Below are 25,784 nucleotides of genomic sequence, written 5' to 3'. Positions count from 1 at the left end.
TCCTCTCCTCCCCTTTCTCCTCCCCCTCCTCCTCCCCTCCGCCCCTCTTCGGCCTTCTCCCGGGTCTCCCCAGCTCAGCTCGGCTTGCAGAAACGGGAGCTGTCCAGCACGGAGACCTCCTGAAATCCTCGCGCCTCTCCTTCCTCCCACCATGTAAGAGAAATGAGCGAGGGTTCTCCAGCCCTAGCTTCGCAATGGAGGAAGATTTATTCCAGCTAAGACAGCTGCCGTGAGTAACCCGGGGAGGGAGAAGGGCTAGCGCTCTGCTGGGAAGAGGGAGGGGCGGGAAGAATAACCCAGGACCTCCAGGAGAATCGCAAGCCGCCCCCAGCCCCCTCCCTGCAGCGAGGTTTCTCTTTGCAAAGGGGGCCATTGACCTCAAGGTCTCAGGGAAGCCAGCAATTTTCCTTGCTTGCCTACGCAAGAGCCTCGCTTTATGAATGACTGTCACACCTTTTAAATCAAAACCAGGGGGGTATTTTTAAGATATCAGAAGGAACCATCCAACCCAACCGATGCTTTTGCAACTAGGGGTGCTAAATATATTCATTCTAGACACCCCCCCGGCTTTCCCTTCTAACATGATGCCTCCTTCTGGAATGGGGAGGGGATCTTCCCTCCTCTTAAAAGAGAGCTTTGTACTGGCGTCCACCAGGTCTGGTGTTGGACATTCTGAGGCTTGGAGAAGAGGGGCTTTGCATTGCCGCACAGGGTGGGGGGTGGGGGGGAGGGTGCTCACTCCGTGGATATGTGCAGCCAACAGTGACACCCACACAAATGCAGGGGTTAAGGTTTCACTGCCTTCTGCTTCTCTGTGACTGTCTGGCTCTGTTTTTGTGTGGGGGGAGGGAAGATTCTTCTTTTTTGCAGTCCAGGCACAGCTCCTGAGAGCAAATAAGATTTCTTCCTTGGCAGTCAGTGAAGACTTCTTTTAAGTATCTTTCAGGCGTTGGTATAATTAGCTCCATTTCGTGGGCATGCGGTTCTGTAGTGCACACAAGAGCACGGCCGTGAAACATTTCAGGAATCAAGACCTCCCTCCCCCACTTCAAGGCAAAGATCAGTAACTGTGCAATCTGAACCATGTCTACTCATAAATAAGTCCTGTTCAATGAATTCACTGGGGCTGAAGAGCAGATCCACACCTTACATTTAAAGCAAATGACTACCCCTCCAAATCCTGGGAGCCATAGTTCCCCACTCAGCTACATTGGCAGAAGCCACAAAGACATGGTGTTGCTAAAAACAAAGATCAGTTGGCCAGCTTCTTGCATCATGGACTACAATGCTTATGAAGAACTTGTGGATAAAATATGAATGGGCAAAGGGTGACAACCGATAGTAGAAGGAATGTACTACCAGCCTCTCCAGTTTCTGGATATGTTGACCAAGGACATTCACACTTCCAAAGCAACACTACTAATTAGGAACACAGGAAGCTGCCTTCTACTGAGTCAGACCTTTGGTCCATCTAGGGCAGTACTGTCAACACTGACTGCCAGCTGCTCTCCGGGGTTTCAGGGCAGGAGATGTCAGGGATTGAACCTGGGATCTTCTGCATGCAAAACATGTGCCCTCCCATTGAGTCATCATCATCATCATCATCATCATCATCATCATCATATATTATTTATACCCCACCCATCTGGCTGGGTTTCCCCAGCCACTCTGTGCGGCTTCCAACCGAATATTAAAAACAATACAGCATCAGACATTAAAAACGTCCTTAAACAGGGCCGCCTTCAGTTGTCTTTTAAAAGTAAAATAGTTGCTTATTGCCTTGACATCTGCTGGGAGGGCGTTCCACAGGGCAGGCGCCACTGCTGAGAAGGCCCTCTGCTTAGTTCCCTGTAGCTTTGCTTCTCGCAATGAGGGAGCCACCAGAAGGCCCATGGCGCTGGACCTCAGCGTCTGGGCAGAATGATGGGGGTGGAGACGTGCCTTCATGCCTCTCCCCCCATTGCACTCTGGATAATATTGATACAGTGTTGTATTTCTTTGTAGGGGTAATTCTCAATTTTAGTTGTGTGCTGGCAACCATGAGAGACAGAGAGATAGAGTCTTTTATGTGGTGGCTCCATACCTTTGGACCTGCCTTCCTCCTCGCAGTGCTGTGGGGGCAGCAGCACTTCAGGCATCTTTGGACAGACTTAAAGCCTCATCCCTTTTTATTTGCCTTCCCTGTGTAACCTTTTTGCTCAGCTTGCTGCATGGAGGCTGGAATATTACGATGTCCTGGGAATTCTGAGTCTGTTTTTATTTATTTGAATCAGTTTTTATTCTTGGTTCTAGCTTGCTTTATTAATTATTAATTTTTAAAGACTTGTAGTTTTCCTCCCCCCATAATATTCTTTATTGATTTTCATTTACATACTCCACATACACATTTTGTATTACATTTTACATTTATATTTGCTCCTAAGGGCCGACTTCCTTCTTTCCTTCCTTCTTCTGGCATTTTATATCACATCTAAATTTTTCTCTTTGTCTTCATCCTTTTTGTATATTATTGATCTTCTTTCGTATTTGTCCATAGAGTGTCTATAGCCAAATAAATCCTCCTGTATATACAATTCTTATTGTCTGTCTGTATTCATTTACAACTACCATTGGTTACATTAATCACATTATACATTTTACTTTTTATTATTTTCTTTATCCAGAAATTTTCTTTGTATTTCACATTATGAGGTTCTACTGGTTTCACTATTTCACCTTATCCTTCCTATGTATGACATAAATTTTTCCCATTCTTTTTTAAATGTTTCATTGCCCTGTTGTCAAATTTCCCCCGTTAATCTAGCTATTTCTACATATTCCATTACCTTCTGTCACCATTCTTCTACTGTTGGTAATTGCTGTTGTTTCCAAACCTGGGCTAACAACAACTTCGCTGCTGTTGTTGCATATAAGAACAATTTCTGGTCATTCTTAGTAATGTCTTCTCCTACCATTGCCAACAAGAATGTATCTGGCTTTTTCAAGAACATATGTCTAAATATCTTCTTTAATTCATTATATATGTCTTCCCATTGTTGTAAGCAGCTTTGTGTTTTTTTTAACCTTTATAATAAAATAGAATCAAAAGTGGAGTCCGCTAATAACCATTTTCCACTGCATATCATATCGTCCTCTTTTTATCCTTAAAACTCTATTTATATCCATGGTTCTTTTCACATTGCAAGTGTAATTTCAGTCCTACTAATGTTTTTAGCTGCTTACAGTGTTCTCTCAAGTAAAATTTTTAAAAAATTCCCAGTCCTTGTTAAAAAAATTAACATCCTGGTTCCTGACTTTTCCAGTCATTTTAGCCATTTAGTCCACCAATTTTGTTGTCCACTCTTCTCTTGTAGGTGTTTTGTCTTTCTTCCATCTTTGGGCTAAGAGTATCTGGGCTGCCGTCATCACATACATGAGCAGTCTTTTGAAGTCACTTGGTATCTCTGCACCCAAAATTCCTAATAAAAAGGGTTTTGGTTTTTTAACAAAGGTTATTTAAAAACTCATTGTATATCATTTCCCAATATGCTTTTATCACCTTACAGGTCCACCACATATGATAAAGGTGACCTCTTTTTCTTTACATTCCCAGCACGTATTTGAACTAGTCTTATACATTTTTGTTAACTTACTGGGAGTCAAATACCATCTATACATCATCTTCATATAATTTTCTTTCAGTGTTCTACATGCTGTAAATTTTAAGTCCTCTCTCCATAGCTTCTCCCAAGAGGAGAGTTGAGTATTGTATCCAAAATCTCTTGCCCATTGTATCATTACCAAGTTAACCTCTTCATCTTTAGTATACCATTCTAACAACATCTTTTACATTTTAGAGAGTGTTTTTACTTTATTTTCCAACAATTCCTTTTCAAACCTTGAGATTTCATTACTGAATCCATTTCTTTTATCCTTTATAAATACATCATTTAACTGATGGTATTGTAACCAATCTGTTAACAACTCTCTTATATCTTCAAAATTCTTTAGTTTCAATTGGTTCTCTACCTCTGTTAACAGCTCTTTATAAGTTCCCATTTATTTTTCGCATCCAACTTTTTCAGTGGTATCACTTTTAGTGGGGAAAGCCACCATGGTGTTTTCTGCACTAACAATTTTTTTATATTTCTTCCATACACCATAAATTGATTTTCTTACCAAATGTGTTAAAAATTATTTATGTACTTTTATTTTTTCATACCATAGATATGCATGCCAACCAAATCTGTTATCATGACCTTCCAAATCTAGAACAACTTGTAAGCAACTTTGGATGGGCTTTTCATGGAAAAACAGCACCAGTCCATTATAAAATAATAATAAAAAAATGTAGCCTCTCATCAGAACCACCAGTGAAAATTTCAGAACTATCCTGATGTCTTTTATTTTTTGATAAAGTTTGCAAATGGAACTAAACTGGGGGGTGAGGAAGAGGGGTTTGATATGTTCATATTGTCAAGACATTAGTGCCTCAAATTGCTTGCATTTAACTTTAGCCCTAGGAAACAGTTGCAAGGGCCTCAGCACCTAGCTCTAACTTAGTGAACAATGAGAAATTTTTCCAGGGCCAGTTTTATGATGAAGCAAAGCAAAGCAATCACTTTGGGTAGAAAAGATGCTGTTTTCTTGCTTCCTATCTCAAAATGTCAATTTTAAAAAATGAAGTATCATCCATTGTGTTTGCTGACGTGTGTACAGTATATCTAATGTGATTTTGCCTCTTTTGCTTGTGGGTTGCATTATATATGTGTCTACTCAAAAGTAAGTCCCACTGAGTTCCGTGGGACTTGCTTCCAGGTATGTGGGCATGGGATAAAGGTGGGCTGGGTAAAGGTAACCTATCATGGATAGGCATGCAGGAGAAATTCAGTTCAGCCGAATCTATGCAATTCACTTTCTGAAACACCATGCAAACTGGGACCATCCTTTGAAATGCAAACTTATCCCAATTTTGCAATGCAGTTCTCTGACCAGACAAGGTTTACAGAAATGCATGTACTGAGGAAAAGTGTACATAAAAACAAATATATTTGTGCAAATACAAGAGTGCATTATATTAGGATAAAATGCTTGCAAAATGTATATGTTGGTCAAAACTGCCTACAAAAATGTGTTTATTTGGAAAAAATTGCACTAAAATGCTGAAGAATTTTCATGTGGATTACAACTATTATTTTTTGCAAATTTCTGCAGAAATGTGAAGAACTAGATTTAAGATTGGAAAAATGAGAAACTGAGAGAAGGAAAATTGACAGGTCCTTCTATCCCTATCTATGGGTACCTATTGCAACCTATTAGGTGTCATTCTCTTTTGCAGAAACAAACAGAACTTGGATTCTGTCAGGTTGTCAGGTGTCCTTCACCTTCAAGGAAAATTGCTGTGCCTGTTTGTTTGACTGCAGCAGCTACAACTCACAAGACTGAGCATGAGATCCCTTTTGGATGGGAGATAAATATAATATTAGGCACAGGTGGAAACACTCACTTCAAGCCTGAAATGCAAGCCCACAAGAAACATTGCTGTGATTTCCAAAGAGAGTAAGATGATCTAGGTGTTGCATTATTGTGGAAGACTCAAGCAGGGCCCCCAGAAGTTGGGCTCTGATTCCCAGCAGCCTCAGCAGCCAGCATGGCCAATGGTTAAGGGTGTTGGGAGCTCTAGTTTAACAACATCCAAAGGGCCACAGGTTCCTCACCCTTGAGGGAAAGCATTTACATGATGCACACCTGCTTCTGTACATCCATGCCATGTATTCATTATGGTTCCCACACCACTAGGGTTGTCAAGTTCCGTCGCACAGGGGAAAGTTCACGGTCAGATGAAGATGTCATTTCAGGAGAGCATGAAGTCCAAATTGAGGGTGTCCAGACGCAGTTAGAGGCTGTGGAGCTGGAAGATGGAGGGATGGTGCCAAAGGAGTTTGCAAACCCAACTGATGGTGAGTTGTGTGGACATCTGCTCCCACCCCTGAGGAAGGAGCAAAATGCTAATATGCATTGTGAAAAAAATGAAATACCCCAAAACTTTTCATAGCCTTTCATAACTTCATTTTAACACTGTAAACATTTTTTGGTCTCTTTCAAGTGGATTGGGGTTGCTGGCCCAAGGACCCCCCTTTTGTCTTTTAGTGGGTATTGCTATTTTTTTAGTTATTATTACATTGTACTATTATATTGTTTTGTTGTTCTAGATACGTTTATGGTGGAAGATGCGGTGGAAGCCATCGGATTTGGCAGGTTCCAGTGGAAACTCTCCATCCTGACAGGCTTAGCATGGGCAAGTAGAGGTTGCTAGAAATAGCAAAGCCAAGGGAGGCCAGGGACAGGGAATGGTTGGCCCACAGACTGCAACTATTTCCCACCTTAATTTTCCTCAGTTTCCCTGGCCTGGATGATGGGAGGCATTGAGCCAGAAGAGACTGGCTTTGGGATATATGGCTTGATTTTAGGCAACTGCTGAGGCACACAGTTGCTCAAAGTCACCAGTACATGCAGTTGCCTGGCTCATTTAAGACTATACAGAACCTTTATTCTCAATAATGATGGAACTTACAGGTGGAGAATACTTTTATTTTTACATGTTTTTATTATTTGCAAAGGGGATCTTTTTATGAGCTAACACTTTATTATCGCTTTGGGCTGTGCTGTGTCTTTGTACTGTTATCCAGGCCATGAGGCTTTACGATGTACATGGTTGGCTCTTTATTTGCTTTCCTTGTGCTGTGTTTGCACTTTGTTTTTGTTGCCAACAAATCAATTATATATATATACATATGAAGGCGAAGAGGTGAACTGTCAGGGCAGCTGGTGCTCTAACTAATGCCTTCTTCCTTCTTGCCCTTCTAGATGGCTGATGCCATGGAAATGATGATTCTGAGCATCCTTGCACCCCAGCTTCACTGTGAGTGGCGATTACCCACCTGGCAGGTTGCATTGCTAACCTCGGTAGGAAAATACCAGACAGCTCTTGTATTCTGTAAGGTTTTCCACTCGTTAACTGTGGGTTGCTCAAAGAGTCAAAAAACCCTTTCTGTCCAGCAAGCGCACCAGTTTGCAGAACGCCCAAGAGTGTTGAAGGAATCTATTTCTCCCACAAAGACACCTGCGTGTTACAGCCCCTCGCACTGTGGCTTGCTTTACGTTCACCGAATTTCAGCTCTAAACTCTAGCATTGCTTATTGGTGGAGGTTATTCTTCCTTTGGGCAACCTTTCCACTACCCATTGAATTGCAGGAATCTGGGGCTTGGTTAAAGGTGCCTGTTGAGGCTACACACTGTTTTTGCCACGAGGCAAACTCCCTTAGCTTTAATCTCTCTGGAGATAAATCTACAAGGAGTTGGACATGATTGGTGGATTTATTGTCCACCATATTCCAGTGTAGGGTTGTGCTGATGTTTCCTGAACACAAGTCACATCCACACCACATTTAAAGCACACTGCTTCCCACAAAGCATTATGGGAATTGTAGTTTGTCACCCTGGCTCTTTACCCTTTACCCTTTGACCATTGAGATATCGATATATTTTAGGACCTACTCTAGTTGTGATAGTAATTTGTTTTAATGCTTTATTTTATATTTCTGTAACCTGCCCTGAGACCTTCCAGTGAAGGGTGGATAATGCATCTCATCACAGTAACCATGATAATGGTGCTGGGAATGGCAGCTCCACGAAGGGCAAACTGCCGTCCCCAGGATTCTTTGGAGAAAGCCATGCGTCTTAAAAAGTGTTTTAAATATGTGCTGTGGACATGACCACAATGGTGTCATTAAAAGAAAAATTCTTTTACTCACTTTTCATAGCAAATTCCATTACTTGGTGTGTTACAAATTAAAACAAAACTAGATACCTCACCATTCAGATATGAAAAACAAGGCAGATGATTACAACCAGCCAACTAAAAGAAACTTCAAACATGACCCAAACCATTCACCCAAAGGCTGGCAAATAACAGGGCCTTCAGCTGGTGTCAAAAGGTTTTCAGGGTAGGCACCAGCTGCAATCTCAATGCACAGGGGGTTCCAAAGTTGGGGGGCCCTGGTGGAAAGCCTCTCCCTCCTCCTGGCCTCAACTAAAGAAGACAGAGAGAGCCTCACAGGCAGATCTTTATAAACAGGCCAGTCTGCGCAGGAGGAGCCTCGCTGTGCTTTGTAAGTCCACAAAGTCGTAGGGTTGTAGAGCTGGAAGGGTCATCAAGTTCAAGCAGTGGTCGCAACGGGGTGGTTGGGGGGGGCGGTAAGCCCCAGGTTCCATGACTGCGGGGGTGACAAGAAGTCACCCTGTGGGGGCTTGGGGCAGCGCACGCAGCCATTGCGCTGCTGCAGCTGCATGTGGAGGATCCTCTGTTCACGGCTGCAGCCACGAGCAGAGGATCCCGGCACCGTCCATATGGCGCTGGAGCAGCGCTGGCTGCAAACTGCTGTACAGCACATGTGTGGCATAACTACGTACAGCTCATGTGTGCAACGCCGCACATGCGCTGTACTTGGCGGTTTGCTGCGGCACTGCTCCAACGCCGTACGGACAGTGCCAGGATCCTCTGCTCGTTTGCGGTTGTAGCGGCAACAGAGGGCTCCTGGCACCGTCCATATGGCACTGGAGCGGCGCTGGCAGCAAGCCGCTATACAGCACATGTGCGGTGTCACTATATACGGCGCATGCATCGTATGTAGCGACACCGCACATGCGCCCTCTGTAGTGACGCCCGCCCCGGGTGCCACAGCGCCTTCCTTTGCCCATGAGTGCAAGGCAGGAATCACAGCTAAAGAATCCCCCGCAGGTGGCCATTCAACCTCAGTTTAAGTGCCTTGAAGCAGGTTCAGCAGCCAGGACCATCCTTTCAGGGTTGGTGGTTCATTTCCCCCCAAAGAGCCACCCAGGAGAGACGCCAAGAGCTAGGTGCAGCTTCTGAACCAGCTCAGTGGGCAGCCCCACACAGAGTGCATTGCTGTAGTCAAGAGTGTGTGGATCACTCTGGGAAGGCTCTCTCTGTCCTGAAATGGCCACAGCTGGCAAACCAGATGTGACTGGTAAAAGACACTCATTGGGCTGTATGACTGATTCCACCATGCAGTTAGCAGATGATTATAACAAAAATCTGTACATAACCCTCCCCATCTAGCCCCAATGTTACCAGGCCAAATGTTAGCAGGCCAAAGCTCTGAGGTCAGATTTCCCGCACCCCTCTCCCCTAAAAACGGAAAGATTGATATTAGGAATTTATGATGGATATATCTGTCTCTCACTCCTCACAATATTGCCGTTTTACTGTCAGCCTCTAAGATGCTATCTGTCAACCATTATAACAGATCTCCCATACCCTGTGGGATCATCCAAAAATTGGACATTTTGTCAAGTTGTGGCCCAAAATTCAGATGTTTGTGTGCCAAATTCTAGTTCTGAGATCTTGCCAAACTTGGGCTAAGAATGTTTTCTTCTTCTTCTTCTTCGCTTTCTTTTCTAGATGGTTCTCTCAGAACACTCCCAGTTCAGCCTGTGAATAACAAATATCCTTTCTTTCACTTGATGCAGGTGGTGTTTATGGGAATGATGTTCAGTTCCACACTCTGGGGAAACATTTCAGACCAGTATGGCAGAAAAACAGTAAGTCTCCAGCCTTCCCCTGAAGTATTTGCCAGGTAGTTTGCTGCCACCAAACTGAGTGCCACGAAGGCCCTCTGTGGTTAGCCAGTGGGGCTTCAAAGTGGGTGGTGTACCTCTCTGCCACTACTTGGGACTAATCTTTCCAAGTCTGACTCGGTTTAAATTCAGTTCACTCCTCCCTTCCACATTCGTGGGCTGTAATTACCTTTCTGCTTTTCTTTTGAGTTACAGCAGGGAACCTGGGGCCACCAGATGATGATCATGGGACTACAATTCCCATCACCCCTCACTGTAGGTCATACTGTCAGGGGCTGCTGGGAATTGGTGTCCAACAATATCTGGAGGGCCACAGATTCATTTTCCTTGGTGTAAGATATAGTGGATATTTATTAATTTATTTATAAATATAGCTATATACGACTAATTGTTTTTTTGAAAAAAAAATAATAGAGCAGTTTAGAACAGTTGTACATAAAACCATACAATAAAAACCATTTTTTAAAAATGTTTAAATCAGAAATCAGCTAACTATTGTGGCAAGATGCATTCTTAATCGCTGGTATAGGCGCTGGTATAGGCCCAGCATGTTGAAACGGAAGGTGCCTGATGAATTTCTAGTGGCAGGGTGTTCCACAGGGCTGGGCCAATGACACTAAATGCTCAGTTTCTCATTGTTGTCAAATGAGTCTCACCAACTCGGGGAACAACCAACAATGCCCCAAAGTTGTTCAGGGTTTTATAGAGAAACACAAGTGCATGAACCTGGTTTAGTAGTAGATGGGCAGCCAGTGCAGACAGTTCAAGAATGGGGTCACATGTTATGTGCCATCTGATAGGCGTATTCTGCACCAGCTGGAGCTTCTAAACCAGGCCCAAGGGCAGCCCCAGCTAGAGCGCGTTGCAGTAATCCAGTCTTGAGATTGACAACACAAACTTTATGGTTGGCCCTGTAAGAGAAGGAGAATTGCTTTTGAAGTCAGGAAGAAGCTTGTCAGAGAGTATGGCAGTGGTCTTCTTTCAATTTTGTATTTCTTAATCCAATGCAGGGGTTAAAGATCAGTGTGCTCTGGACCTTATACTATGGTATTCTTAGCGGTTTTGCACCCGTTTACAGCTGGATCCTGGTGCTGAGGGGGCTGGTGGGCTTTGGCATCGGAGGAGTCCCTCAGTCGTAAGTCAATATTCCCATTCCTTGCCCCTCCCTTCCTGGTGGTTTCAGTGCTTTAGAGCCAGTGTGGTGTAGTGGTTAAGAGCGGTGGACTCGTAATCTGGGGAACCGGGTTCGCATCTCCGCTCCTCCACCTGCAGCTGCTGGCTGACCTTGGGCCAGTCACACTTCTCTGAAGTCTCTCAGCCTCACTCACCTCACAGAGGGTTTGTTGTGGGGGAGGAAGGGAAAGGAGAATAGTAGCCGCTTTGAGACTCCTTCGGGTAGTGATATAGAGGGGTATCAAATCCACACTCCTCTTCTTCTTTTTCTTAAGTTGAAAAGCTGACTATGTCCCAAACGTCTTTTGCATTTAGTAACTGCCTTCCATCTTCCCCACCCCAAAGCATTATGGCCATCTTCAAATATCTAAAGGAGCTCAGCTAAACGGCAAAGCACTTCCGTTTGGGAAGCCCAACCTTTTCAGCTGCTTACATTGAGCAGTGGGGATCCAGGTGCCTCTGGGAAGGCAAACGTGGCCCAGACAAGGGCAGAATTCAGAGATGAAAATGGCAGAAATCATTGGCGGGGCAGGAGAGATCAGTCCTGAATAAGGCATGAGCTCCTGAACTGGGAGGATGAGGCATCCCCAAGAGCTGTGCCCCTGGAATGACTCCAGGCCTGCTTTGCTCTGGTCAGGAGAAGCACTTTGCCTTCCTTCCTTCTCCCCATTCATTGGACCTGTGAACATGGATCCTCTGCCCCACAGGTGGGCTGTTTCAAAGCAACCTGAGCAGGTCTTTAATCAGTGGCGAATGGGCTTCCTTCATAGGCACCAGCATCCACTTGGAAATAAAGCCAGCCCCACCCCCACCCCTCAGGTTTTTTCAAGAGCCAGAGCAAAATCAAACCAAAGCTTTCAGAAACATTACAGAGTGATGAATTTCCAAACCACAAATCCATGGGGAAACCACCAGTTTTGGACTCTGGACTCCACTATATCAGCTGCCAAGCGATGCTTAGCAAGGGAATCTTATTAATGCCATTTGATTCAAACATGTTAGCTCTGCTCCTGGGATATGTTCCTTTTTCTGAGGATTTGTGTGATATATTTTTCCTTTGCATATTACGTTTACTGAAGACATTTTTATATCACATTTAGAAGTCATCTGCCTCCCCAAAATAGATAATTTATATTTATAATATTTTGTGTGGTTGTGGTGTGTAGGTATATCAGTTGTTTGGCCAGGGGAAATAAAGTTGTATTAAGTTCTTCCCATGTCAGTTTCAGGAGGAAGCCCATCAGATTTCCAAACACACACCCCCTCTGTGTGTTCCTTCTGACTTTGCCTCCTCTCTTTCCTTGCTCTCCAGGGTGACGCTGTATGCAGAATTCCTCCCAATGAAATCTAGAGCAAAATGCATTTTGTTAATTGAGGTAGGTGGAAAAACAAAGAGGCGGAGGCTGTTGGCAGGAAAGGGGTTACCATTCTGCTCCAAATGGCAAGGCCATCTCAGGACAGAGAGCATCCCAAGCGAAGGTTCAGATGTGATCAGGAGATCAGTGGGAGCTCCGTCCTTCAAAGCCTTTCCTGGGGTGGGGGAAGGAGGCAGCTGGCCCTCAACCCGTTGCTGCTGTGGTTCATGCTTTCAGCCTTCCCACAACTGCGGCTTTCCAGATGTTTTAGACTCCAGCCCCATCAGTCGCCGTGAGCACAGGGATATTTTCAATATGATTTTTAAAAAATCTATTTATTCGTTTAAACAAGAAATACATTTAAATAGCACACAATAACAAAGTCTTATGGAGCTGCAGGGGGCAAGGTTCCCTGGGTGCCCCATACTTTATGAAATTAGTAAATGTGGGGTTTGATCAGTAGATTTAGCAAGGCCGAGAACAGAAGTCTAGCCAGCTTCCTCAGGAGATTGGCTAGTAGTAGTAGTAGTAGTAGTAGTAGTAGTAGTAGTAGTAATAATAATAATACCCCACCCATCTGCCTGGGTTTCCCCAGCCACTCTGGGCGACTTCCAACAGAATATTAAAAACACAATAAAACATCAAACATTAAAAACTTCCCTAAACAGGGCTGCCTTCAAATGTCTTCTAAAAGTCTGGTAGTTGTTTTTCTCTTTGACATCTGGTGGGAGGGCGTTCCACAGGGCGGGTGCCACTACTGAGAAGGCCCTCTGCCTGGTTCCCTGTAACTTGGCTTCTTGCAGTGAGGGAACCACCAGAAGGCCCTCAGCACTGGACCTCAGTGTTCGGGCAGAACGATGGGGGTGGAGACGCTCCTTCAGGTATACAGGACCAAGGCCAATTAGAGCTTTAAAGGTCAGCACCAACACTTTGAATTGTGCTCGGAAAACGTACTGGGAGCCAATGTAGTTCTTTCAGGACCAGTGTTATATGGTCTTGGTGGCCACTCCCAGTCACCAGTCGAGCTGACGCATTCTGGATTAATTGCGGTTTCCAAGCCACCTTCAAAGGTAGCCCCATGTAGAGCGCATTACAGTAGTCCAAGCAGGAGATAACTAGAGCATGCAGCACTTTGGCAAGATAGTCAGCGGGCAGATAGGGTCTCAACCTGCATACCAGATGGAGCTGGTAGACAGCTGCCCTGGACACAAAATGGACCTGCGCCTCCATGGACAGCTGTGAGTCCAGAATGACTCCCAGGCTGTGCACCTGGTCCTTCAGGGGCACAGTTGCCCCATTCAGGACCAGGGAGTCCTCCACACCCGCCCGCCTCCTGTCCCCCCAAAACAGTACTTCTGTCTTGTTAGGATTCAACCTCAATCTGTTAGCCGCCATCCATCAGCTGAGAGGCCATCAACAATGAGATAAAACATCCCCTACCACTCTCTGGAAACCATTTTGGATCCATTAAGTGAGAGGTACTGAAAGAGGTGCCATCAAAGAAGAAAAGGGGATAGTGAGTCCTCACCCTGACAATGCAGTCTTAGACAAGCGGCTGGGGAGGGTCCCCCCTCCCAGCTGTGTGTTAATTGGCAAATGTCAATATCATTGTTGGGAGGGGGGTGGCAGGGTTACAGAGGCATGATGGCACTGCAGAGAGAAAATGCCCTTTTTGCATGAGGCTTGGGTTGTGTTTTAGCAAAGGTTTTTTTGTGGGGAGAAGGGTGAAGCTAACAGATAGACAAGCTGTGTGGAGGAAACAGAGATGGTGTTTTGGCTACCTTTGAATACAATGCTGCGCCACTGTAGGGAGCAAGCCCCTCTGAAATGCGATGCTCCTCGGTCAAGTGCAAAGACCCTTGGAATCTCTCACCGCTCAGTAGAGATTGGGGTGGGTGGTAAAAGAAAAACTGCAAAATTGAATGAAAGTTAAAATTAAACATACCTGCAAATGCGGGTTATTTTATTCACATTCTCTGGAAAAAATAAAAATTAATAATATTGGTGTTGGGGTAGTAACATTTTTTAAAAGGTTATGCTTTATTTATAAATATCAAGATATTGTCTTTGAGGTCTTATGACAGTGCCACTTACAGCTGAAAGCTTACTAAGTATTCCAAATGCCTGTTCTTCAGGCATCGTAGAACATGTTGCAGCAAGGGCCAAGAGCAGAGATTTATTGTTATTCACCTGTTGCGATGGGCTGACGTCTCCAAACCCGCTTCCGTCCTTCCACACGGGCAGGTCTTCTGGGCCATTGGGACCGTCTTTGAGGTTCTCCTGGCAGTGTTCGTGATGCCCACCCTGGGTTGGCGCTGGCTGCTCATCCTTTCGGCGGCCCCCCTTCTGCTCTTTGCCATCTTGTGTTTCGTAGGTATTCCTTCTGGCTTCCCAAAGTCTTGGGGAGGGAGGGGGGGACACAGCTTCAGATTAGTCCTGTCCATTTGGTTGGTCTCCTGCCTTTGGACAGAAAGTGATTGTAAGAAATCAATATTTTAGTGTGGCAGCACACACACTTGACATCAGGCAGACACTTTCACTGTACTCTTTTCGGCACCTGCCAAAAACATTTTTTGGGCGGGACAAGACTATCCAGATATATACACTATTGACAAGTGTTTTCATCAGGCTTTCAGCTTGTTGGGTTTTTTTATTAATGTTTTAGATAGTTGTTTTTTTTAAAAAAAAAAAACTGATAATTTCATGTTTTGTTCTTTTTTTGTAAACCATTTTGAGGTGTAGTTTTTTGCAATCAATCATTTTTATGAAATGAATAAAATAAATTAATCATACCTTTACAGTGGTTACCAGAAAGCGCACGATACGATGTGCTATCTGGGAATCAGGAGAAAGCCTTTGCCACTTTGAAGCGGATAGCGACTGAGAATGGAGCTCCAATGCCTCTGGGGAAACTGATCATCTCCAGGCAGGTGAGTGCAGGTGGACAAGCACTCCTGGGGGTGGGACTAGATGACCTTTGGGAGCCTTCCAACTCTACCATTCTAGGGTTCTATGAAACAACCACCCCAAAATCCAGCGAGCTTCAACAAAAGTGTGCATGGATCACTTGGCTCAGACCTGGGATTATTTATTTTCTTCATTTGTCTGCAAGACTTGTCTCTCACTTCATTAAAATGTCTGAGATGTCTTACAATAAATAATATGTACAACATCAGTAAAAAAAAATTAAAATAACATATGAAAACTAGCTAAAATAAAAGTGTATTTGCTGTAAGCAGGGGAGGGGAGGCAGGCATATTATGGGTGCCACCTCTGAAAAGGCCCCATCTCAGGTACTCAACTGGGCCATATCCACACCATGCACATAAAGCGCTATGATACCAAACAGTTATGGCTCCCCGCAAAGAATTATGGGAACTGTAGTTTGTTACAGGTGCTGAGAGTTGTAGAAGCCCCCCTTTCCCTCCCAGAGCCACAATTGCCAGAGTTCCCTGAGAAGAGGGACTGGTTGTTAAACCACTCGGGGAATTGCAGCTCTGAGAAGGGAATCAAGGATTCCTTGGGCAAAGAAACATTGATTTAAAGTGGTATGATAGTGTTTTAAATGTATGGTGTGAATGTGGCGCTGCTAATTTCTGACAGCGAGGAAGCTGCCGCAGGGACTCATCAGATGAATGAGGAATGCCAGGCAAACTCCTAAGAAATCCATGGTGCCCCCCCCCTTTGGCCGATGTTTTCAGACAGCACCCAGCTTTCCTATATCTATGTATATGTTTGTTTCCAAACAGGAAGACAGAGGTAAGATGAGGGACCTCTTCACCCCCCAGTTTAGATGGACAACACTCCTGCTTTGGTTTATATGGTAAGAGGAAGATAGAGAAGATTCAGGGTCAGCCTGCCTCTCTCATATTTATTTATTTCATTTATTAGACCTACTGTATGTGACCCCCTTTCATCATGGGATCTGGTGGCCTGAGGGCAAGTTGGCACATTAGTCGGGTGGCCCTGTGGCTTGGTTTGTGCCCTCGGGGCACAGATCTGGCAGCTTTATAGAGTCAGGAGGGATCTCAATTGGCTTCTCAAGCCCCACAATCCCCGCTGGATCTGACCAATGCAGTACCACCACCTGGCCACCTGACGTGGGGGCGCTGCAATGCCTGGCTCCTTTTGCCAACATCTCTGGGCAGCCAAGGTGGGGGGAAACTCACATGCAAAAGGGGGAATGCTCTTTAGTAAAAGTACAAGAGACGAGGCTGTCACCTGATTAAAGACATCCTAGTTCATCCATCACATATGCTTTAGTCAATTAATTGATTAATGCAAATGCTTAAATAGCCAGAGGTGTAAATTAGTGCACCCCACTTATTCTGCTGATTAAAACTTGTGCAGTTAAATTCATATTTCTTTAACCGAGCAACAGCCCCACTGCAACAAAAGTGTTTCCCTCTAGTGTGAAAGAGAAAAATAGGAGAGCCCTTGAAAGCTGATTTTGTAAGTGCTTGTGTTCAAATTGATCAGGACCCCTCGCTATTTTTGGTCAAAAACATTAAAAGTGCAGCCCAAGGAAAAGGGAATTTAGCAGATGCTGTTTGCTAAATGCTGACCTGCAGGTTCCTTCTTCGACATGGTCAATGCGTTAAACGAGAGGCAAAGGGGATGGGACAGATTCACGGAGGAGGCGATCAGTGGCTCTGAGCCACAGTAGCTGTGCTCTGCCTCCAAAGCCTCTGCAGGCAGCTCTGCTTCTGCATAGCAGCTGCTGGAAGCCACGGGAGGGCGGAGGGCTCTTGTGCTCCTGTTCTGCTCCCTGCTTTCCCACAGGAAACTGGCTGACCACTGCAAGAACAGGATGCCATTGGCCTGATCCAGCAGGCTCTGCTTATGTTCTTATGTTCAGAGGACTAGTGACTGAATTTATGACACTGGATTTGTACTGTGGCAAGCTAACTGCGAATTACGATGCGGACCAAGGTTGCCCCTGGCCACCCCAGCCGACTGTGAGCTTGAACCTAGCTGCACTGTGCACACACATGCGCAATGTCATCCCCCCCGTTGGATCCTGAGCCTGCAGCCCCTCCCCACCCCAGATTCAGGGCCATGCCATCTTCCTTCTCAATCCACCTGCCTGCCCGCAACACTCTCTCTGTTTCTCTTCACTCCAGGTTCTCCAATGCCTTTTCTTATTACGGCTTAGTTTTACTAACCACGGAGCTCTTTCAAGCAGGAGACCTCTGCAGCTGTGAGTACAACAGGCAGGGAGTTCCAGAGGGCGGCTGCTGCCAGACTCAAATACCATTTTCTTGCAAACACTGTCACAGTTCCAGCTCCTTTGATCCAAGTGGTCAAGTGGGCATACATAGGGAGAGGGGATCTCGCAGGTGACACTCACAACTCGGTGGTTCACCTCGCAACTTAAAACTGCATCAGGGGCACGCCAGGCCCAAAGGTGCAAGGATGCATGCGCGTGGGGGGGGGGGGGAGGTTGGAACAATTTCTTAAAATATCACCTATTCACCCTCCTCCTCCTCCTCTTGCTTCTTCTAAGTATCCAGCAAGAGAAAAGCAGTGAAGGCCAAGTGCAGCCTGGCATGTGAATACCTGACTGAAAAGGACTACATCGACCTGCTGTGGACCACTCTCTCCGAGTTCCCAGGTAGACTGCTGGGAAATTAAAGGCTCCGATTAGCCGAGTGGGAAAACTTGCACATTTGTTCAGAATCTAATGAAAAATATGTAGCTTAATTAATTCAACAAAACTGATGAATGTGACCCAGTGACACCAGCTCTTCCAAGTCATTCCAGCACCCCTGCCTCCTTCTGCTCCCCTAGGAAATCCCACCCTCACCCCCAGGGGGTGGGCAGTATCACACACTTAGGGAACTGCTGGTGTTGACCATGCTGAGCAAGTTGGACTAATGATCTGACTCAATATAAGACAAATTCCTTTGTTTCTGGATTTGTATCTCGTTCTTATGGTTAAAGTCTCAGCAATTCTTTTTCTCTCTCTGTTGCTGTAAACTGCCTTGAACATGTGCCAGAGAAACACCAGTTTTTTAAAGAAAGAAAGAAGCAAGCAAGCAAGCAAGCAAGCAAGTGACCCACTAGATTTCTTGCCTGTGCACTAGTCCTATGGATGTTCAGAGCACACACTAACCCCGACCTCAGAATTGCCTCCATGACCCATCTGAATTAGGCGCTGCACAGCAGCCAGAGAGGCAGGGAAGGCTTTGAAAATAAGTTCAGAAAAGTTGCTAGCCAGAACAAACAAATCCACAAGCCCATTACCCCAGAAGAGCTTATGTTAGTCATTTATGGCCTGAACACAAAAAAGCAACAGCTTCCATAACTGCTGCTCTGCCTGCTTGACATGAAGGCTGTGGCCATGCACCACGGGCGAGCAGAGAGCTACTCACAAGCCTGCTTCAGTAACATCAGTAACATCCTTCTCCTCCTCCAGGTGTTCTAGTGACCTTATGGGTTATTGATCGGATTGGGCGTAAGAAGACAATGGCCCTCTGCTTCTTTGTCTTTGCATTTTGCAGCCTCCTACTCTTTCTCTGCGTTGGAAGGTGAGCAAAGTGATCCAGACCGGCTGGTGGGGGGAACCCACCCAACCCTGCAAATGCCCCACCCCCACAAGGAAGGCACTGCAAAGCACTTCTGGGGGGGGGGCTGGGACATGCTCAAAGTTGTGCTACAAATGCTTTTACCTAACTGTGTGGAGGTTCTCCATACTGGTGTGAGGAGCAGGTAGTCTGCACACCTGCAAATTCTGAACTTTCAGGCAAACCTGGAGCAAAGTATTTCAGAGGTTCCACATGGGGGATACACAAAGAGCATTATTCATGGTAAAGAGAAGGTTGCAGACCAGTACAAAGAATTTAAATGGTAGCTTTAGTGATGCTTCTGCCCTCCGCTTCCCATTTTTGGTCTTCCAAGAGACCACAGGAAAGACTAAGGGTGGTCATTGTGCTCTGCCTCCACAGTCAGAGGCAGAAATGCTTCTGAATCCCAGTTGCTGGAGGGGAGAGTCCTCCTGTGCTTGGGTCCCGCTTGTGGGTTTCCCGTTGGGGCACCCGGCTGGCCACTGTGAGAACAGGGTGCTGGACTGGACGGGGCCCCTTAGGCCTGATCCAGCAGGAGGCTGTTATTGTTACACACCACCCCCATCTGCACAAATGGTGCAAGATCTCAGGGCTGGAGGCATGCTTAGCAGGGGCTGTGTTCCCTTTTGGGACAATGAGGCACAGCAGAGACTGCAGGGTCTTCAGGATATAGGGTTTTATTTACGCTGACATACAACCTGCACCTAGATGCAGTGGCGTAGCTGGGGGGCAGGAACTGGAATTATGGGGAAGGGAATTTAGGGGAATGGAATTTAGGGGAATCCATAACATCATGTTCTTATGATACAGCAGTACAATGAGTGCGTCCTGTCAAAATGTACCAGCATCTATCTTCTCAAAACAAAAACACTGTCCTTTTGTCCTTACAGGAAAGTTCTCACTGTGTTATTGTTCATTGCAAGGGCTTTTATTTCGGGAGGATTTCAAGCCGCCTACGTTTACACCCCTGAGGTAAGAAAACGAGAAGCCAAATATTCTGTGAGGAGGGGGCTTGCCCGGGACCAGGATTTGGGGCCGGCCTGAGCAAAGGAGCATCAGTAGCAAGGAGGTCTTGATGGGGTGGGGCAGGAGCATCGTGGTTGGCATGGAAGAGCAAGGCAGAGACTGTGAAACCAAGCCCCCGTAGGGTCTCTGGGATCTCTCCGTTTCCATGGAGCACATGGGAAAGAGAGGCTTGTGCTGCTGCCTCCAGAGGGCTTGCTGTGTTCGTTGTGTTGTCTCTTTCACAACAATCCCTTGCAGTTCCATGTAATTCTAGGGTTGTGGGGGGCCCAGAATGCACTACAGATTCTGAGTAAACATTAGGAAAGACTTTCTGATAGTAAGAGCTGTTGGACACCTCAGGAGGTGGTGGACTCTCCTTCCGTGGAGGTTTTGAAGGAGAGGTTGGCAGACCACCTGTCAGGGATTCTTGAGCTGTGATTCCTGCACTGCAGGGGGTTGGACTAGATGACCCCATGGGGTCACTTCCAACTCTACAATTCTACAATCCTATGATTCATGAGATCCAGTAAGTACCTCCTCAGTTGGCAGCCGCCTCCACCTTTCCCGCTTGCCCAGTGGAACATAGAATGTGTGTGTGCGTGTGGTGATCCCAGGATCTCATGTTGTGTTTTTATTAGCATATGGGACCTGCACACCCTTCTCAGCCATTAGCACCAGCCATGAACGTCTGCTTTTGACCTGGAGGAATCCCTGCCCCCAAATCTCAAATGCTTGAGGGCAGCATGTGTTTGCCCATTGCTTGGGGGCTGCTTTCTGCATATGACCAGAAGCATCCTTTCCCTCCACTGCCCCTTATCACCTTTCTGTTGACTATTCAGAGATCCAGAGAAGTGAGGCATGTAGAATCATAGATTCATAGAGTTGGAAGAGACCCCACGGGTCATCTAGTCCAACCCCTTGCAGTGCAGGAATCTCAGCGCAAGATGTCCCCATGTGCCAATGCACGTATGAATTTCTCCTTAGGTTTACCCCACGGCCACTCGTGCTCTGGGTCTCGGGACCTGTAGCGGGGTAGCCAGAGTCGGCGCACTCATCACACCATTTATCGCTCAGGTAACAGTGTGTTAAATTCATTCCTTGATCAAGGTGGGTATTTCAGAATGTCCTGGGGTTGCTTGTTAGGGTCCTGGGATGAGGATTTTGGAGGGGAGAGAGAGTTGGGTTGTTGCTACACAGAGACATAGAGTTTGGACATTAAATTCTGCATTTGCTAGGCCTGTTTTTGCATCCTGAACCTTATTCCTAAGAATTCCAGGTCCCCTGTGTGCTAAAGGGGAACCTGTGCTACTATGTGCAGCTGCCCCACATCAAGTAAATAAATAAGAATACTTAACTAACTGACCAATTGCATCACAGATAACTCAGTTCTGCCCCCTAACATAAAGCCTGCCCCCCAATTAATCCATGCCCACAGGCATTTGGGTGGCCCCTGCGAGAAGATGATGGTGGGCCAGGTGGGCCCTTGGTCCAAACCAGAAGCCTCTTCTTATGCTCTTTAACATTCAGCTCATCTACTCCAACCCTTAATGGTGAACCCAGGCAACTCGTATGTGCAGAGCTCTCTGACCCTGAGAGTTGACTCAGAGGCCCTTCTGTGTCTGCCTTTGCTGACTCCACCCCCCCCCCCACTTCCAGGTGATGCTGGAGTCCTCTGTCTATTTGACGCTGATAGTCTACAGCGGCTGCTGCATCCTGGCTGCTCTTGCTTCTTGCTTGCTGCCCATCGAAACCAAAGGCCGCGGCCTGCAGGAGTCCACCCACAGGGAATGGGGGCAGGAGATGTTTGGGCGCGGAGTCCCACACTCAAACTCTGGGTCTCAGGGGTGATGACGTGACACACTGGCCCAGCCACAAGGTCGTCCAAGGAGTTTCCGCCCCTCCAGCTCTGGCACCCGAGAAGCAGAATGTCTTGTCACTGCCGTGTGTGTCCAAAAGCAAGAACGCTCCACCTGTGTCCTGGGCGCCTTTTTTCACTCGCACCCATCACTGTCCACTTGTGCAAGGAGAGGTATTAAATCTGGAGAGTGAACGTGCGGGAGAGAGTTTTGGGGGAGGAATGTGATGCAGCTGGGGAGGAAGAGAAATGGGAGCCTTTGCCAAACTGTCTGCCCCTTCATGTGGTTGATGACAAACAAGCTTAGTTTCTTGACGCCAAGTGCTCCATGCCAAGCAGGCAGATCGATGGACAGGATTTGGCTCGGCACAAATGCCCTCAATGCCAGGAAGTGGGCTTGCAGATCCCCAGATCCCAGTGCAGCCCTCCATCAGTCTCATGCACTTGTGAATTAATCACTTGCCTTGCACTCCCATCAACATCCACGAACAACCATCAGCCTTTGAGAGCCTCTTTGCCAGAGAGGTTCTGAGTCTTAAAGAGCAGCTGGGAACTTCAGCAAATGCTGCTCTGAGAGCTCTTCTACTAACCACAAAGAAACAAAGAAACCCACCACTTTGCTTGCCCTAGAGGTGAAGTCTGCAAACAGGGCCATGCATTTGGGATGTTGTGCGCAAGCAGTCCTCATGGCAGCGCAGAAAGGGGCAGCTGAAGGACTGAAAGGATGTTCCTAAGAGGAACATTTAAGCATCTGAGGCTTTTTCGTTTAGAAACATGGCAACTTGAGGGGAGGACAGGAGAGAGTTCTATGAGATTATGGGTGGCGTGGATAAATTCAATAGCGAAAAGCTTTTCTCATAATATTTAAACTCAGGATCATCCAGAGAAACTGGGGGGCAGCAGATTCAGCACAGACAAAGGAAATTCATCCCTTAATTTAAAGACTTTGTTGATTTATGGGTTATATGGCTTCTGGCAAATTCATGGAAGAGGCTATTTGTCCTGGTGACCTCATAGAACCTCCAGTTTCAGGGACAGTCTATGGCAACCAAAACAGTTAGCTGGGGTGAACAAGAGCAGTGGAGAGGCTGTTGGCTTCAAGGCAAGTTTGTGGGCTTCCCAGAGGCATCTGGCTGGCCCCTGTGGAACAAAGGAACGCTGGTCTACACAGATCTTTCTGTTCACCCATCAGAACAGGAAGCAGAATTTCATTTTATTGGGGTTCATTTCCCTGTCAGTAAAGCCAATGAGAACCTGCTATTGTGATTCCAGGTGTGTATGCATTCAGAAATACATGCTGTGGCTCTCTCCATTGGGTCCCAGCCCCTGTAACACTTTGCTGGGGCTGTTTCTGCAGTTGTCTGGTCAGTCAGAGGAAAGTCAAGGAAAGCCAAGGAGCCCATGCATGATGGGGATGGAGTTTGGCCTCTATGCTTAATCCCTCGTCTTGGAATTTTGAACAATGAAAAAAGTAGGAGTCCTTGCTCTCCAGGAAATGGGTTCCTCGGCCCAATTCATTTCATACTCCAAGATTTAGAAAACTCCCAAAATGAATGAACACATTGAATAAAACTACCCTATAAGGAGAAGCAGGTACAATTAAGAGCCCTGCTGAATTGGGCAAATGTCCATACAGCCCAGCATCCTGCTTCTGTCAGTGGGCAGCCCATAACTGCTAGGAAGCAGGACATGAAGGCAACTGCTCTCCCTGCTGTTTCCCCTCCCTGCCTGATGTTGCAGAGGTAAATTGCCTCCAGACAAGGTGGTGCCATTTAGTTGTCATCCATAGCCATTGATAAGTGTATCCCATGTGAATTTGTAGGTGCTTATTTGCATGTGAAAAGGGCTGTTAAGGATTGCAAGGAACATCCACTGACATCAGGGTCCCTTCCAACTCTACAATTCTATGATCAGATGGACTTCAAGAGACAGAATCCATGAAGATGGTCTGCATTTGTGCAACTGTGCTGTGCCTGTTTCTGTGTGGGTGGTTCTAATCCTACTAATGGGTTTTTTTTAAAGGACTTGTAGGATGGAAATACATTGTGCAGCTTTCCCTTTCCCTGCTGCAGCTCTTGACCCTCATCTGGTCCCAGAGGCCTTTTAATCTGGGGCTTCTCATTTGGGAGTGAGTTCCCCCCCCCCAACACACATTAAAAGCTTCGTAGGCTAGAGCCAGGCAGGACATATGATATCATGGTGGCTGCTGAATTCAAAATATCTGTATGACAAAACCAACCTTCTTTGAATTAGGCATGCTTGTGCTTTATTCGGTCCTATGGAAAAGTATACTGTCACAAATTTTGTTTAACGGAGATGGCCATCAACGTGGGGGTTGTTCTGTTTGAATCCATAAGATTTCACTTGGGTAGCAGAAACCAAGATTTAATTTAGTAAAAGCTCTTGACTCTTATGGAAATCTGTGTTGTTGTCTTTTCTGGAAAACTGATTCTCTATATAAAATTTGGCATTGATGCCTTAGGCCTACAAACTCATGGAAACCAATAAAAAATAAAAAAATCACCAATGTAAAAATATCACTTGGAACTGAACTTATTGTGTGTTCAGAGTTCTGTTGGTTGTCCAGTTTGTTGATGTGCAAAGCTATTGTGGAGGAATAGTGATTCTTTCCATACTATGTGATGAATGGTCTTTGTGTACTGCTCAATGCTTGCTGGAATTGGGGTGGGGGGAGAACACTTGAATGTCTCTACTGCGTTATGTACAGTTTCTAAACTAGGTGTGCATTCATGTTGAAAATAAGACTTCTGTAAAACTGCGCTTGTTGTACTCAATTTTTGTTTCTCTGTTAATGATGCAAAATCAGATGATTTGATTCCACACTGGATATTTTATGTTGAATAAATGAATAGTTTCTACAATAGTGAGCTTTACGGGAGCTTTTGTGGCTACTCTGTGCCCAAAATGTGGGCCACCTCTCCTCCCTAGGTTTTCAGGACACACCATTCTCAAAAAGTCTATTTATGTCACCCAGCATGGATGGACTTGGACCACAAACCACCCAAGAACTGGTGGAGTAGCCCTTCCTCTCATTTACTAGCTGTTCGTCTTTTTTCCATCCCTCTCAACAATGACCGGACATTTCCTTCTCCTGCCCCATTAAGTGTGGGGTGTCCACAGGGGAGTGGTTAACTCCCCAGGTTAATTCTCAGCATCTCAGGGAGCAGAGTTGGTCTAGGGGAAGCCCTGTCAGGTTCCATTTTTAACTCCAAGGTTAAGCAGCTAGCCCTGGCCTGATGTAGAGAGTAGCCTCATGAGATGATGGAACAACCTGGCACAACAAGGTGCTGCTTCAGGAGGACCACATTTAGGGGCTTATCCAGACATGGGCTTGTTCTGTGTTTAGAAAGCAGGGATCCAAGCAGTTTTCTTCATGTCCCGCACTTTCTAGCCACAGGACCTCATTGTTTTGCCCTTGCCCTGCTGCTTCCCCCCAGAAAACCTGCTCTTTAGCGATAAATTGGACCAAACATCAATCCAAAGAAAGCCTAATTGATGTTTGCTCCAATTCAGTGGTAAATATCAGGTTTCCTTGGGGGAAAGTGCTGGGGCAAGGGTAAGTCTGGATGAGCCCTGAGTTATTCTGCAACTAAGGCAGGCAAAGCAGGTTGTCTCAGGAGTGCATTGAAGTTTTATAGTCTTGGCTAGATGACCACAGCGACTAAGGCTCTGCTCTCTGGTTACTGTGTCTTCCAGTTATCAGGGTGGTGCCTTTTCCTGCAACCATTGGCTTTGTCTTGGCCACAGGGCTTCAAGCTGCCAGAGTATCTTTGGAGAAAGCTCCTCAGGTCTTTCCAGAGCCTCTGAGGAGTCTAGAATCCAGTCATTAGAGTCCAGTGGCAGAAGTGTCTCCTCAGGGTTCAAGGGATGAGATGTGGGGCTCTGGTGCCAGCAGACCCAAATAGTAACAACTGCACGTTTATTTAAAATCTAGTTGAAACTATTTAGTTCATTAATTCGACAAAATCCAGTAACATGAACCAGTGACACCAGTTTTTCAAAGTCTGGTAGTCATTTATACTGGCAGTGCCCAGCTACTGCCCCCTTGCCTCTTAATGCCTCTCTGGTAATCCCACTGACCCCCAGGGGGTGGTACTGCCCAGTTTGGGACCCACTGCCATACAACATCAAAATGGCCTTGTTTTGTAACCCTCTTAAAACCCTCTTATG

At 46.0% G+C, this 25,784-nt stretch overlaps 1 protein-coding gene across 2 annotated transcripts; it reads left to right on the top strand.

Annotated features, from left to right (window-relative positions):
- The first annotated feature begins 29 nt into the window (after positions 1–29).
- On the top strand, positions 30–24,475 carry SVOP (SV2 related protein). Of its 2 annotated transcripts, XM_083583864.1 has the most exons (16): positions 30–229; positions 5,779–5,939; positions 6,192–6,277; positions 6,847–6,945; positions 9,532–9,603; positions 10,650–10,774; positions 12,125–12,188; positions 14,412–14,537; positions 14,969–15,097; positions 15,917–15,990; positions 17,291–17,367; positions 17,674–17,781; positions 18,586–18,697; positions 19,624–19,705; positions 20,723–20,812; positions 21,395–24,475. In XM_083583864.1, exons 1-16 carry the CDS (start codon positions 195–197, stop codon positions 21,584–21,586), a joined length of 1,632 nt encoding a protein of 543 aa, XP_083439990.1. In that variant the 5' UTR covers positions 30–194; the 3' UTR covers positions 21,587–24,475. The 2 variants fall into 2 exon arrangements, with proteins under 2 accessions (XP_083439990.1, XP_083439989.1); XM_083583863.1 differs by lacking the exon at positions 30–229 and having other exon boundaries at positions 5,361–5,939.
- The last annotated feature ends 1,309 nt before the right edge of the window (positions 24,476–25,784 follow it).

This window comes from Podarcis filfolensis (assembly GCF_964270895.1).
Source record: "Podarcis filfolensis genome assembly, chromosome: 13".
NCBI lineage: Eukaryota > Metazoa > Chordata > Lepidosauria > Squamata > Lacertidae > Podarcis > Podarcis filfolensis.
Note: the sequence above shows the minus strand (reverse complement) of the source record. Positions and strands in the feature narration are given on the sequence as shown.